Below are 14345 nucleotides of genomic sequence, written 5' to 3'. Positions count from 1 at the left end.
AACTTCTTAAAAATTAGCTGGGCATGGTGGTGTGCTCCTCTAGTCCCAGCTACTCAGGAGGCTGAGGTGGGAGGATCGCTTGAGCCCAGGAAGTCAAGGCTGCAGTGAGCCATGATTGCACTACTGCACTCCAGCCTGAGGTGACAAGAGTGAGACCCTGTCTCAAAAACAAACAAAAAAACCCCTGCTGATCTGAGTGTCTGAGTGGACCACTCCACCCTCCACGGAAGCAGGATGTGCTCCCAACAGAAAGAAAGAATAAAGAGGAGAGGAGAGAGGAGAGCAAGAGAGATGGCGTATCTGTAAGAAAAGTCAGTATATTTATGGTTTGCTTTATAAAAGTTACTATAATACAATGGTACATAGTATTGAATTCACAAAAATATGAACAAATATTTACATCAAGACACACAACGGAAACACTTCTCTTCAAAACAAGTTACATGTGGATGATGGAGTCTACACGCACAAACATCCCTACAACTTATTGGTTCTCTTCTTTGCAGGGGGAGGGAGAGAAAACAAAAAAAAGCAGAAACTCCCAACTCTTGAAAAGCAGAGATTTGTTCAATGAAAAATGAGGGAGTTGAAAGAAAAATGACTCAACACATATCTTGATTATTGCAAACCACTCTGGGGCTGGGGCTCCTGGGGAGAGGGAGGTCTAAGTCCCCTTAATGAAGGCCAGCCGAGGTTAACACTGGGCACGATGGCTGGGGGCAAGGTGAGGCCAGGGAGAGGGGCGAGGCAAGGGTCCCTTCCCTGGTCTTCTCGAATCCCCCCACTTCTTTTATGGGAGGGGGACAGAATGGAGACAGCCCCTTGGAGGCTGTACATGTAACTTGAATCAGCCGTCTCTACAAGCTACACATTTCCTCATGTGAAAAATAAATTATTTCCTCAGTTGCACAATTAGGCAAAAAACCGCAAACGGAAGAGAAGTTCGCCGCTGTGCCCAGGTACCCCATCTGTGTCTTGTTGCCACCGATTTCCTTGATCTTGAAACCGGCGGGCACAGTCTCAAATACAGAGGGCCTGGGGGAAAGGAATTAAAAAACAAAACAAAACAAAACACACAACAAAACCACCAACGACAAAAAAGAGAAAAATAACAATTCTTTGTACAGAATTTACATGATAACAAGCTTGACACAAGCTGAGATACCAGAGGCGTCGGCCGCCTGCGTCCGTCCGCAGGGTGCAAGCAGCTCCCTCATGGAGCACGCTCGTCTTGATGAGGACTCCGGGTCACAACAGTCACTTTCCAGAAATTATTTACACGCCTCCTCTGCTTTCTGGGGTACGGGGGGACTTGCTTTTGTCTTTTTTTTGGAAGTACAAAGAAATGAGCAAAAAACGTCTTCCCGCATGTTTCTACAAGAAACAATGTTCCCAAGAGAAAGTCCTTTGCGGCAGCCTCTATATACAGAAGTTGGTTCTGAACTTCAAAAACCTTTTTCCCCTTCGTTTTGATTTTATACACGCACAAGAAAAAAAAAAGCCACGGGAATAAATTCTGAAGAGGATGGGAAGGGGGTCAAAAGGAAAAAAAAAAAACTGTCAAAGACTTAGATCTGAGTTTTAAAATCTTTTCCAAGATTTTCCTTTCTCTGGGAGAAGTAATCTGCTCCCTCCCAAAATAAATATGTCTGGCCTTCTTGGGGTGAGGGGCTGCCGGCAGGGGGATGTGGGGTGTGGGTTGGGGGTGAGTGGGTGAAGCTTATAAGCCAAAAAATGCCACACGCAGATGGTCTGACAACCCGTAATGGCGGGACTGGGGGACCCGCCTGCCCTTGGGAGCCCCCTCCCACCCAGGGTGAAGGCAAGGGCAGAAGAGAGTGGCCGCCCGTGTTCTCAGCGCCCCTCACCTGCACTGGGGCCTCCGAGAGGCTCCCTCATTGCTGGCATCCGAATGAGAAAGTAAACATCAAACCCAAGGTTTAGGGGGTGCTGGGGTGTGAGGTGGCAGGGAAAGCCCAGAGTGGAGGCCCCTGCCTGGGACAGCTTAGCTCCACCAGGGTCTACCGGGTCAGTGGTGCCCCAGGCCTCTGGGGAAGGAACAGGCTGGGGCTCGGGTGGGGGAAGGTGTGGGGTCTCCTCACTGTGCCCATGGGCAGTGAGGGGGGCTTTCAGGGCATAGTGTTCTGAGGTCAAGGCCGTGGGGGCCTCCATCCTTCCCACAGCACCTGGCCCTGCGTCCAGGCCCGGGTGGCTTCCAGGACACCGGCCACGCACAGCCACACTGAGGCCTCTGCAGACCCCCCGCGGGGCCCCTCTCTGATTCCACCTTCACATTTCAACGGTTAAATGTCTTTTCTCACAACGAGGAAAAAAATAGAGAAGACAAAACAACGTAGCAGCATTCACAGGAAGAGGCCGAGGGTGACGGTGGGAGAGAGAAGAGAGAGAGGGGAGGAGAGACGGAGAGAGAAAAGCTGATGCTAGAGTTAAACAGAAATCCTGAAAGGGGTGTTTGTAAAAATGTGAGAGACGTGGGATGAACGACAGAGAAGCCCTTTCCCGCGGAGGGGCCGGAGCCAGGGGCTCCAGGGGGTAGTGTGGGGCGCCAGGCCCTGAATGGCCGCTGGGTAGAGGACAGCACCTGAAATGGGGGCGGGCGGGGGGGCCGGGCCCCGGGGCCAGGGGCTCCACGCTCGGGAGTCCCAGGGCTACGGCTGACATCCTTCGAGTCTGGTGCCGGGGCCTAGTTGAGGGTCCCCCGGCAGTTCTCGGAGCCACAGAGGCAGGGGATCTTGACGTCCTCGATGGGGAACTTATAGTCATAGGTAATCTCCTCATTGACGTTGATGTGCTGCTTCGAGTAGATGACTATCTTCTTCTGAGACTCCACCGTGATCACCTTGGCATAGCAGTTGGGCTGCAGGCAAGGTGGGGTGGAGAGTGAGCCCCCGGCCCCCCAGGGTCCGCCACCACTGCAGACCCCTCAAACCCAACCAGGCCTGTGCTTAAAGCCTGACATTGCCACGTGACCCCCAGCCCACTGCGCTGCTCTGGACCTTGGCTCCTCCAACCCCCGGGGTGACCCCTTGCCTCTGATATTAAGTAATGATGATAAAAATTATTTCCCAGGCCTTTCATTTCCATTCATAGTGCAAGTGCCTCCCAAATGTATGTCTATTTTTAGCTCAGGTCTCACTTCCGAGCTCTAGACAAAGGGTCAGCAAACTATAGCCCCTAGCTGCCTGTTCTTGTAAATAAAGTTTTACTGGCACATAGCCATATCCATTCTCCCATGCATTTGCATATAATTTGTGGCTGCTTTTGTTACAATAGCCAAGTTCAATAGTTGCCATAGAGATCATCTGAGCCACCAAGCCAAAAATATTTATTATCTGGCCCTTTACAGAAAAGGTAAAGGCCTCCAAGCCCATAAATGCAACTACCTGCTGTCTGCCAGTGGCGGCCCTGGGACCATCTTTGACTTAGCTCACACCTAAAGCATGATCTGCTCCTGCTCTGGGCAGCCACTGCACCATGCACCCAGGCCCCAGAGCATCTGCCTCCCTGCCTCCTTCAGTCCAGATCTGGTCCCAGCCAGGGCCGGTGAGTTCAGTCCCCGAAGGACCTCTTGGTTGTATCTACTGCTCTCCACTTCTGGGGCCACCAGCCACGCTCAGGCCCCTATCACGGCTCACCCGCCTGCTACAGCCCCTTCTGCCACTCTCACCCCTGAAAAATCCACTCCTGCCCCAGCAGCCAGGGAAGTGTTTCCAAAGGGATAGCAGAACCTGTCACCTGATGGCTCTAACCTTCCAGCGACCTTGGCTCTCAGAGAAACTTAGTTCCTCAGCTTGGCCACCCTCAGCCCTGCCCACGCCGTCCTCTTACCCTACCCCATGCCCACTGCCTCCCTTGCTATCTCTCAAACAGGTGTTCTCCCCACTGCCCCAGTTCCCCTTGCCCCAGCACCGCATCCCCTGGTCAATTCCCTCTCACCCCTCAGATCTCCCCGGATATTCACAGGAAAGTCCCTACCACCCGGGCAAGGATCAAATCACAACCAAGAGAGCCAGCAGGCACTGAGGACTGGCCTGGCCAGCACTCAAAGGGCCCACGTGCAGTGACCCACCTATGTGGCCCTCCCAACAACCTACAAGGAGGGACTGTTATTGTCTCTGTTTTACAGACAACGAAACTGAGGCACAGAGACATTAAGTAAATCACTAAGCTGCAATGCCAAGACTTGAACCCAAAGTCAGGGGCATCCACCCTGGAACATGCCTGCCTTCTGCTCACAGCTTTCTGTGCTCATCCCTCAGCACTCAAATCCCTGTTATCAGTGTCCCTCCCCTTTAGGCCTGCACCACCCATTACGGTCGTCACAAGCTAATTAAGTTTAAATTCATCAAAATGAAATGAAATTGAAAACTCAGGTCCCCAGATGCACAGGGCACATTTCCAGTGCTCAACACCACACATGTGGCTAACCCACAGCACAAATGCACGCAGTGCATCTCCCTCTTGCAGAAAGTTCTAGTAGACAGCTCGGCCTGAGCAGGACTGAGCCTGACCAATGAAGGCACAGAGAAAAGGCTAACACAGAAATAACTCCGTAATTACCAATGAACTGAACCAACCACTTCTTTTGAGTCCTCTACATGCCACAGAAGTCTCACTATGCCCATTTGACAGATGAGAAACTGAAGCTCAGAGGAGTGGAGCTCCTGGTAAAAGACCTCACATGTCCTCCTCTCCCTATAACCCTTGGCTGACCTGAGCTTGGGAAGGAGGCCGAACTGATTCCTGTGCTGGGGCTTCCAGGCCCTCCTGGCACAGAAGCAGGGCCAGGGGCCATCCCCTGCTGGGCACTCACGTTGCAGCTGTGGTTGATGAAGCGTGCGAAGTTGCCGCACTTGGTGGCATCGATGATGGTGTCGTGGTCCACCCGGAACATGTAGCTGCTCCCGATGCCCTCGTCCTCGTAACGCTTCTCCCGCATGTCTGCGATCACCTGTCCACAAAAGGGTGTCAGTCTGGCTGGGCCGGCCCCATGCCCACCCCCATGCCCATCCTGCTGGGCAGTGCCTACCTGACGGATATTCTGGCCCACGTACTCGATGACCATCTCGTCAGCCGCGATGGGCTCCATGGCGAACAAGCCCCAGTCGTGAATGTGGCTCTTGCAGAACTTGAGCTTTTTCTTCCGGAACTGCGGGAGGGAAGAGGGGGGAGAGGTAAGCCAGCCCCGGTCTCAGGTCCTGCTGCCACCGCGGCGATCTGGGTGAAGCCTGGCCTCACCTTGAGCTGGTTGAACTTGAGCAGGTCGCTGTCACAGCTGCCAGTGAAGGAGGACAGCAGGCGGCGCTGCTCCGAACGCCGCTCCGAGCCTGCCCGCGTGGAGGCGTGGGGCTGTGCTGGGATGCTCATGCCCTGCAGTGGACAGTGTGCAGGGCTCAGCGGGGCTGGCCGCGTCCTCGGCAGTCCCACCCTAGGCTCTGGATCTCTGTCATCCCCAGTGTCCTGGGCTCCTTGCTCTGGGCTTCTCCATACCTGTCTGTCCCTAATGTCACCACTTCCCTGCCTCCTCCATCCCATCAGTATCTAAGCGTGCTCAAGCTCCTTCTATCTTCAAAACGACGAGACTCACTCTTGCCTGGCGCTGTCTTTTCCCCATTTCAGCCGATAGTTTTGTCTACCCTGACCCCCCTCCTTGGCTCTCACCCAGACCCCTCTGACCCCCTAAGCGTTCGAAATCAGGGATCCTTCCGAAACCCTTGTGTCACGTCCTGCTCTTGGCCTCCCTGGGCCTCTGCCCCAGCCATTAACCTTTGGAGCATCCCAGGCCTCTGCCCCATGTGCCCTCCTAGGTGAGGTCACCCTGCTGTGACCTTCAGTCACCACTTCTCTCCTGGCGATACCTACACTTAGGTCTCCGGGCCGGAGATCCCCATCCTAAGCTCCGCCTACCCATGTGCTCACCAAGACCTCTCTGCCTGGGTGTTTTCAGAACCTGCAGAACTCAAGCTGCCTCGTGGTGATAGCATATCGGCCTCCCCATCTCAGGCCTGGTGTCCAGCTTCCCAGCACCCCCAACCCCAGCCAAACCCTGGGCTGTCAACCCCCGCCCATCCCTGTCTCCTGTACCCAGGCCAGCCCTGGTCCTGTGCATCCCACTTCCTCATATTCTTCCACAGGCATCCACCTCTCCTCACGGCCCAGCTAAGTCCAGCACGTCCGCATGTCCGGTCTGGAAACTGCAGCAACCCGAACACAGTCTGCCCTCAGGACCCCTGCACCAGCTCCTGTCACAACCTCCCTCTGCTGCCTGTCACCCCAGGAGACAGGTCACTCACCATCACAGTCCCCCCCGACCCTGGTGGCCTGTGCTGTGTCTCCCACAAGTGGCCTCTCCCCTCCCTTCCTCATACCATGGAGTTCCCCGCTGCCTCAGGGCCTTTGCACTGCTGCTGCCCTAGGGAGGCCTGCTAGGGTCAGTGAGCCCCTCTCCAGTTTTAACTTTTTATGGAAGTCACTTTTTCACTTCTCTGTGGTCTCTCTGGCATCCGCATGGCGCCATGCTGCACTTCACTTGGGTCTGACCCTCTCTGACTCCCATTTGACTTGGTAATCCCTAACCCCTCTCCTGTTTTCTGAATCGCGTTTTCCCTGCCTGGAATTATGTGCTTCTTTCTTCACTTGATTATTTCTCACGAGGCCCCATTAAAATATAAATTCCAGCCGGGTACCGTGGCTCACGCCTATAATCCCAGCGCTTTGGGAGGCTGAGGTGGGAGGATCGCTTGAGCCCAGGAGTTCCAGATCAACCTGGGCTACATAGTGAGACCCCACCTCAATTTTTTTTAACTTAAAAATAAAAATAAATAATTAAATTCCATGAGGAAAAGGATTCAGTTTTGTTCACTGCTATAGACCCAGAACAGTGCCTGGTACACAGCATGTACTCAATAGATATTTGCTGGATTAAAAAAGAATGAATGAGGCTGTGCAGTGTGGCTCATGCTTATAATCCCAGCAGTTTGGGAGACCAAGGCAGGCGAATTACTTGAGGTCAGGAGTTCGAGACCAACCTGGTCAACATGGCGAAATCCCATCTCTACTAAAAATATAAAAAATTAGCCGGGCACAGTGGTGGGCACCTGTAATCCCAGCTGCTTGGGAGGCTGAGGCAGGAGAATCATTTGAACCCAGGAGGCAGAGGCTGCAGTGAGCTGAGATCGTGCCACTGCACTCCAGCCTATGTGACAGAGCAAGGCTTTGTCCCAAAAAAAACAAAACAAACAAAAAAAAAAGCCAAGCAAAAAACAAACAAAAAAATGAATGAACCTTGTGGAAATACAGCTCCATCACATCCCTGATTAAATCCTTGGGAGGTGCCCCAGGGCCCATGGGACTAAGGCAGATTCCCTCCTTCTCCTAGGCCCTGCCCACCCACCTCTGCCCCTTCCACTTGCACCGTGTGCCAGCCCCTCTGGCCTCACAACTCCTCCCTCTGCCTGGCACCCCTCCACGAGTGCCCTGGATCCCCGTGGCCAAGCCCAGCAGGCTCTGATGTGTCCAGGAGCCCTGGCAGTACCTGGGTGTCTGCGGGGGGCTCATCAGTGCTGGCACGGCTGCTGTTGAGGTATCTGAGCTTGTCCTTCTTGTCGATGGTATAGAAGCCCTCGCTGCGGGCACAGCCCGTCACGTGCTCACGGATGCCATCGTCCCGTTTCTTTTTCTTAGCTGAAGAGAGGCTGGTGGGTGGGTGTGGGTCAAGGGCCACATGGACATTCTCAGAGAGCCCCTCCTGGTCCCTTCATAGACTGGTCCCGCCCATCCTCAGACCACCCTCTGGGGACAGCAATGTCCAGTTCTACTGCCCACTCCCATGCCACCTCCACGTGGCTGCCCGCTGACCAACCCCGGTGATGGTCGATACCTAGTTGCATGGCTCTAGGTGTCTTTTTTTGAGACAGGGTCTCCTGTTGCCCAGGCTCGAGTGCAGTGGTGCAATCTCAGCTTACTGCAGCCTCAGCCTTCTGAGCAGCCGGGACTACAGGCGTGCGCCACCACACCCAGCTAATTTCTGGATTTTTTTGTAGAGATAGGGTTTTGCTGTTTCCCAGGCTGGCCTCGACCTCCAGAGATCAAGTGATCCATCCACCTCGGCCACCCAAAGTGCTGGGTGTGTTAACAACTTTCTGCTCAGTTTCCCACCTATAAATTGTGGTGACAGTGATGCCGCTCTGCAAGTAATGAAATATGCTTATGGTCCTTAGCAGAGTCTTGTTTTTTTTTTGAGACAGAGTCTTGCTCTGTCACCCAGGCTGGAGTGCAGTGGTGCGATCTTGGCTCACTGCAACCTGTGCCTCCCGGGTTCAAGCAATTCTCCTGCCTCAGCCTCCAGAGTAGCTGGAATTATAGGCACGTGCTACCACACCCGGCCAATTTTTGTATTTTTAGTACAGATGGGGTTTTGCCATGTTGGCTGGGCTGGTCTCAAACTTCTGGCCTTGAGTGATCGGTCCGCCTCAGCCTCCCATAGTGCTGGGATTACAGCCGTGAGCCATGGTGCCTGGCACTGAGCAGAGCTCTTGACACAAACTGAGCGCTCACGAATCAGTCTAATACAACAGGGATAATGAGAGGTCTAGCCTCACAGGCCTATGCGAACAGCCAAGCCTTATGAAAGCCTGGTGGTGAAGAGCCTGGACTCTAGAGCCAGGTTTGCCTGGGTTCAAATCTCAACTCTGCCACCTGTAGCTGTCTTTGGACAGGTCACTGAACCTTTCTGAGCCTTAGCTTCTTCATATGTAAAACGGGAATCATAGCCCCTATCTCACCAGGCTACTGGGATTACCTGAGGTTATGAAAGGGACAGGACAAGGAGGCCCTCAGCCTTTGTGTGCTGTTAAGCTGCACGGCACTGCTGTTACATGTGACCCCGAGACCTGCTAACTCTGGGGGTGAGATGGGCCTGGCGCAGAGAGAGACCTTAAAATGTGCCAATGATTCACTCGGGAGCCTGGCATGGTGCTGGGACATAAACCCCGCTTGGGAAGTAACGGTGGTGCATGCTGTCACCTTCATGGGCACCGTGGGCTGCTACAGACTGGGAGGTGGGGCCCAGAGAGGTGAGCGGGGACTTCCTGCATCCCAGAAGGTGCAGAGCCCCCCATGCCGGCAGGATATAGGGATGGTAGACCCAGAGCGTGTCGTTAAGCCAGTCCATGCCATTGTCCTGCTGTAGCAGTCGCTCGTAGGTGACACACAGGAAGCGGATGTCCTCCTCATCGATGCCACCGTTCCAGATGTCATACAGGATGGTCATCTCCTCAAACTCCGAGCGGGGACGGAAGAGGGGCTGGGGTGGCGAGAGTTCGGGAGAGCCCGCAGGTGGCACCAGGTCCTCATGGCGCTTCTTTGGTGGCCGGCGCCACGGCCCCCGGCTCTTGGCCAACTCCATGTACTCCTCAGTGACCTCATCGCGCCCACGGGGGCCCGGAGGGATGGCCTCAGAGGGCCACTGGTTGTCTAGCTCCTTAAAGGGCAGCTTGGTGGGCTCTACAGGTGGGGGAGGTGGGGGTGGGGGTGGCTGGGGGGGAAGGGGTGGTGGAGGGGCTGGGATCCCCGCGTTCCGGAAGTCCAGGGTCACCGTCCGGGGGTCATGGGTGCTGGGGAAGACAGGGGTCTGTGGCTGGCCCGGCAGGAGCAGGAGTTCCCTTCCAAGGGCGGCCCCTGCTGGCGGCCGGACCAAGGGCCCATCCAAGGAGAGCACAGATGGTGGGGATCGCCGGGGCCGGCCCGGCTTCCTCTTCATTGGGGGTGGGCAAGGGGCCAGAGGGGTGGGCAGCAGGGGCGGCAGCGGGGTGGGGGCACGAGCCTGGGCCCGCAAGACGGCGGGCAATGCCAAGGGCAAGGGCAGGGGAAGGGGCAGAGGGAGGGGCAGACCCGTCTCCAGGAGCACCGGGGAGGCCAGGGGCCCGGAGCGTTCATCGCGTCGGCCAGTGGGGAGCGGGCAGACAGGCAGGAGCAAGGGCCCGCTGGGCTCGGAGAAGGTGGGTGTGAAGCTGAAGTCCCGGCCAGGTGTCCGAGGGAGGCCCCCGCTGCTCAAGCTAGGGGACGGGGCTGGGTAGGAGAAGGGGCTGCCGGGCACTTGCGGAGAGCTCAGGGACAGGCCACTGCTGCCCCCTGATAGCGGGGGCTCCCCGCCTGGTGTGGCTGGCACTGTCTCTGTGCTCTGCGACTTGGCCAGGCTGCCACAGAGGCCTGGAGTATGTGGGGGGTGGTCCTCGGCAGCGGGCTCCGGAGGGAGAGATGGGTGTGAGGCGTCTGTGGTCTCAGGCTCCGGCGGGGGGCTGGGTGGCCGGGGCGGTCGTGGGGGCGGCAATGGTGGTTGCAGGGGCAAGGGGAGCATCGTAGGCGGCTCCGGCTCCACTTTCAGGTCATGCTCTGCAGAGAGGTGGGCGAACACGAGACGTTTACCATTCAATCCAAACATCTCTCAGTGCCTTATTTTGCGCTCCATACCTGGCAGGCTCACAGCCCTGAGTCTGAGCACGGGACCTGCCCTTCTCCAGCTAAACCCCTCAAGGACTCCTCAGCACCCCACCCAGTGTCAGGCACACAGTATGTGCTTTATCAGTGTTGCTAGGCTAAATCACAGATGCAGGAGACATGTATTCCAGCCTTTCACGCTACGTCTTCAGAACAAAGTCCCTGTGGCCCAAGAAAATCTGCTCTATGACTGAATAAAATTCAACAAGTCTCTTTTCTGCAGGACTTGTCAGAGCCTTCAAGGATTTTTTTCCTAGCACTTATCTCCACTGTCACAGGATACACTTCTTAATTTTTTAACGAATTTATTTATTTTTTTATTTTTGAGACGGGTGGAATGCAGTGGCATGATCACAGTCACTGCAGCCTAGACCGCCAGGGCTCAAGGGATCCTCCTGCCTAAAGCTCCTGAGTAGCTGGGACTACAGGAATGTGCCACCATGCCCAGCTAATCTTTAAATGTTTTGTAGAGATGGGCTCTATGTTGCCTAGGCTGGTCTTGAACTCCTGGCCTCAAGTGATCCACCAGCCTTGGCCTCCCAAAGTGCTGGAATTACAGATGTGAGCCACCATGCCTGGCCATAGAATACATTTTTTTCATTTTCTATTTTTATATTATTTTATTTTTATTTTTATTTTTGAGACAGTCTCACTCTGTCGCCCAGGCTGGAGTGCAATGGCGCGATCTTGGCTTACTGCAACCTCTGCCTCCCAGGTTCAAGTAATTCTCCTTCCTCAGCCTCCCGAGCCACTGGAATTACAGGCACGTGCCACCATGCCCTGCTAATTTTTTGTAGTTTTAGTAGAGATGGGGTTTCGTCATGTTGGACTGGCTGGTCTCAAACTCCTGACCTCAGTTATCTGCCTACCTCGACTTCCCACAGTGCTGGGATTACAGGTGTGAGCCACTGCGCCTGGCACATTTCTTTTTCTTTCTTTCTGTTTTTTTAAGACAGTCTCACTCTATCGCCCAGGCTGGAGTGCAATGTGGCACGATCTCAGCTCACTGCAACCTCTGCCACCCGGGTTCAAGCAATTCTCCTGCCTCAGCCTCCCAAGTAGCTGGGATTACAGGAGGCTGCCACCTGTTTTTCATTTTCTAATTGATCTGTTGTCATCTGTTCCCCTGCTCCGTGGGAGCAGATATTTTTGTCTGTTTGGTCCACTGTTGCATTGCTACTGCCTAAAATAATAGCGGGGACACAATAGAGGCTTAATATTGAGTCAATGTTCAAAGACTGTAGTTAATGGTGGAATAAACAAAACAAAATACATTACATTAAACAAAACACAGTTGTCCCTCAATACACATGGGGCATTGGTTCCAGCGCTCCCTGGTATACCAAAATCTGCCCATACTCAAAGCTTGTAGTCTGCCTTGCAGAATCCATGTATAGGCGGTCGCCCTCCATATACTTGGGTTTCGCATCCCACCGGTCTTTTCCGTCCATATTTGGTTGAAAACTGCGTGGTGGCTCACAGCTGTAATCCCAGCACTTTGCGAGGCCAAGGCGGGCGGATCACGAGGTCAGGAGATTGAGACCATCCTGGCTAACACAGTGAAACCCCGTCTCTACTAAAAATACAAAAAATTAGCCGGGCGAGGTGGCAGGCGCCTGTAGTCCCAGCTACTCGGGAGGCTGAGGCAGGAGAATGGCGTGAACTCCGGGGGGCGGAGCCTGCAGTGAGCCGAGATTGCACCACTGCACTCCAGCCTGGGCGACAGTGAGACTCTGTCTCAAAAAACAAAACAAACAAACAAACAAACAAACAAAAAACTGCGTGTCAGTGGGCCCTAGCCATGTCTTCAATGTACAGGGGCAGCTGTAATCCTTTCCTGAGGGACTTATTAAAGGTAGGTGCTAGGCTGGGCATGGTGGCTCACGCCGGTAATCCCAGCAATCTGGGAGGCCAAGGCGGGTGGATCACAAGGTCAGGAGATCGAGACCATCCTGGCTAACGCGGTGAAACCTCATCTCTACTAAAAATACAAAAAATTAGCCAGGCGTGGTGGCGGGCGCCTGTAGTCCCAGCTACTCAGGAGGCTGAGGCAGGAGAATGGTGTGAACCCGGGAGGCAGGGCTTGCAGTGAGCCGAGATCGCGCCACTGCACTCCAGCCTGGGTGACAGAGCGAGACTATGTCTCAAAAAAAAAAAAAAAAAAAAAGAGGTAGGTGCTAACCACATGCAGCTATGTAAGCCAAAATAAATTGAACACTATTAAAAATTCCATTCCACTGTGCCACTGGCCATGTTTCAAGACTTTGGTTGCAACATTGTGTCTGAAGACTACAGTGCTGGACAGCACAGCCCGAGAACGCTGCCATCACTGTGAAAAGTTCTACTGGCCATGCAGTTAGAGCCTCTCATATGCTCGGTGCCGCGTCATCACAATGCCGGAGGGGGCAATGCCTGCAGCCCTCACCTGGCCCAGCACCCCAGGGCCTCCCCCACCCACTTGTCACTAAAGTGACCATGGACACCCATCCTCCTTTTGGGGAGCATCTCATGGGACTGATGGTCCAAGGATCAAGCTACCAGGGAAACGCTGGCAGTGAGGACTGAAAAATAGCAGTAGTTCCCCTTTGGGTTGATCCATGCAGTGCCAGGCTCAGTGCTGGCACCCAACACCTCATCTCACTCAAGGGAGGCACAAACGGCTGATCTTGTTTTACAGGGGAAACTGAGGCTGGGGACGGTCAGCGACCTACCCCAGGAAGCCCGGGCTGATTCTGACAGTGAGGACTTCATGCCTCCCTCTCACCACCCTCCCAGGGGGTTGCAGGTGTTACCTGGAGTTCGCTCAGGGGACAATGGGGGTTGGGCCTCCATCTCCCTGGCAGGGGGCTCTGGAGACAGCAACATGGCCCCTTCCTGGCTCAGGCCTGGTTCCTCGGGGGGCTGCCTGGAATCCGCTGGCTCTTCAACACCCACAGGCAAGGGGGGCTCATCCAGCATGGGGGGCTGCTTCTCAGGGGCCGCAGCCTCAGTCACGACGTCCCCCTCCTCTTCCATGCCCAATGAGTCCACTGCCGGTGCCCCCAGGGCCAGAGCCGCTTCCTCCCCATCCTGCTCATAGTCCTCGGGGCCTGCAGAAGCCATGCTTTCCTCGGCCACCATCGCCTCCTCCTCCTCTTCTTCTTCCTCCTCTTCCCTGGCCACTACCTCCTCTTCATCCTCTGAGGATGAGGGCGAGGACTCGGAGCTTGACTCAAACTCAGAAGACTCGGAACTCTCACTGGATGACGTGGCTTCAGCCTTGGAGGTTACAATGCTCACTGTCTCCTCTGGATGGGGGACACAGACGAGGGGCTGCCTGAGGACCCGCTGTGCCCCAGCCCCACCCAGACCCCTCACCAATGGCCTCAAACTGGCGGCACCCAGGCTGAACACGGCCCTCAGATATGTGTGTGGGGCATGTGTTCACTAGTAGTCTTTTTTTTTTTTTTTTTTTTTGAGTTTTGCTCGTTGCCCAGACTGGAGTGCAGTGGCATGATCTCGGCTCACTGCAACCTCCACTTCCTGGGTTCAAGCGATTCTCCTGCCTCAGCCTCCCAAGTAGCTGGGATTACAGGCATGTGCCACCACGCCCGGCTAATTTTGTACTTTTAGTAGAGACGGGGTTTCACCATGTTAGCCAGGCTGGTTTCAAACTCCTGACCTCAGGTGATCCACTTGCCTTAGCCTCCCAAAGTGCTGGGATTAAAGGAGTGAGCCACCACACCCGGCTGCTAGTAGTAGCTTTTAAAAATTGAGGTAAAATTAACATAACAGAAAACTGCTTTTTTTTTTTTTTTTTTGAGACGGAGTCTCGCTCTGTCACCCAG

General features: G+C 54.6%; 1 protein-coding gene across 3 annotated transcripts in view; it reads right to left on the bottom strand.

Annotated features, from left to right (window-relative positions):
* Window positions 1-297: 297 nt before the first annotated feature.
* The window catches only part of SETD1B (SET domain containing 1B, histone lysine methyltransferase), a 28888-nt gene continuing 14840 nt past the window's right edge, over window positions 298-14345 (bottom strand). For all 3 annotated transcript variants that reach the window (XM_055236923.2, XM_055236924.2, XM_063615223.1), the window contains 7 exons: window positions 13311-13805; window positions 9154-10413; window positions 7556-7722; window positions 5260-5391; window positions 5051-5170; window positions 4835-4972; window positions 298-2878 (listed from right to left, as the gene is read on the bottom strand). In XM_055236923.2, the coding sequence (XP_055092898.1) occupies window positions 2705-2878; window positions 4835-4972; window positions 5051-5170; window positions 5260-5391; window positions 7556-7722; window positions 9154-10413; window positions 13311-13805 (2486 nt within the window). In that variant the 3' untranslated portion in view covers window positions 298-2704. The remainder of the gene's footprint in view (window positions 2879-4834; window positions 4973-5050; window positions 5171-5259; window positions 5392-7555; window positions 7723-9153; window positions 10414-13310; window positions 13806-14345) is intronic.

This window comes from Symphalangus syndactylus, chromosome 13 (assembly GCF_028878055.3).
Source record: "Symphalangus syndactylus isolate Jambi chromosome 13, NHGRI_mSymSyn1-v2.1_pri, whole genome shotgun sequence".
Taxonomy (NCBI): Eukaryota; Metazoa; Chordata; class Mammalia; order Primates; family Hylobatidae; genus Symphalangus; species Symphalangus syndactylus.
The sequence above is the reverse complement of the archived record's forward strand: the minus strand, read 5'-3'. Positions and strand labels throughout refer to the sequence as shown.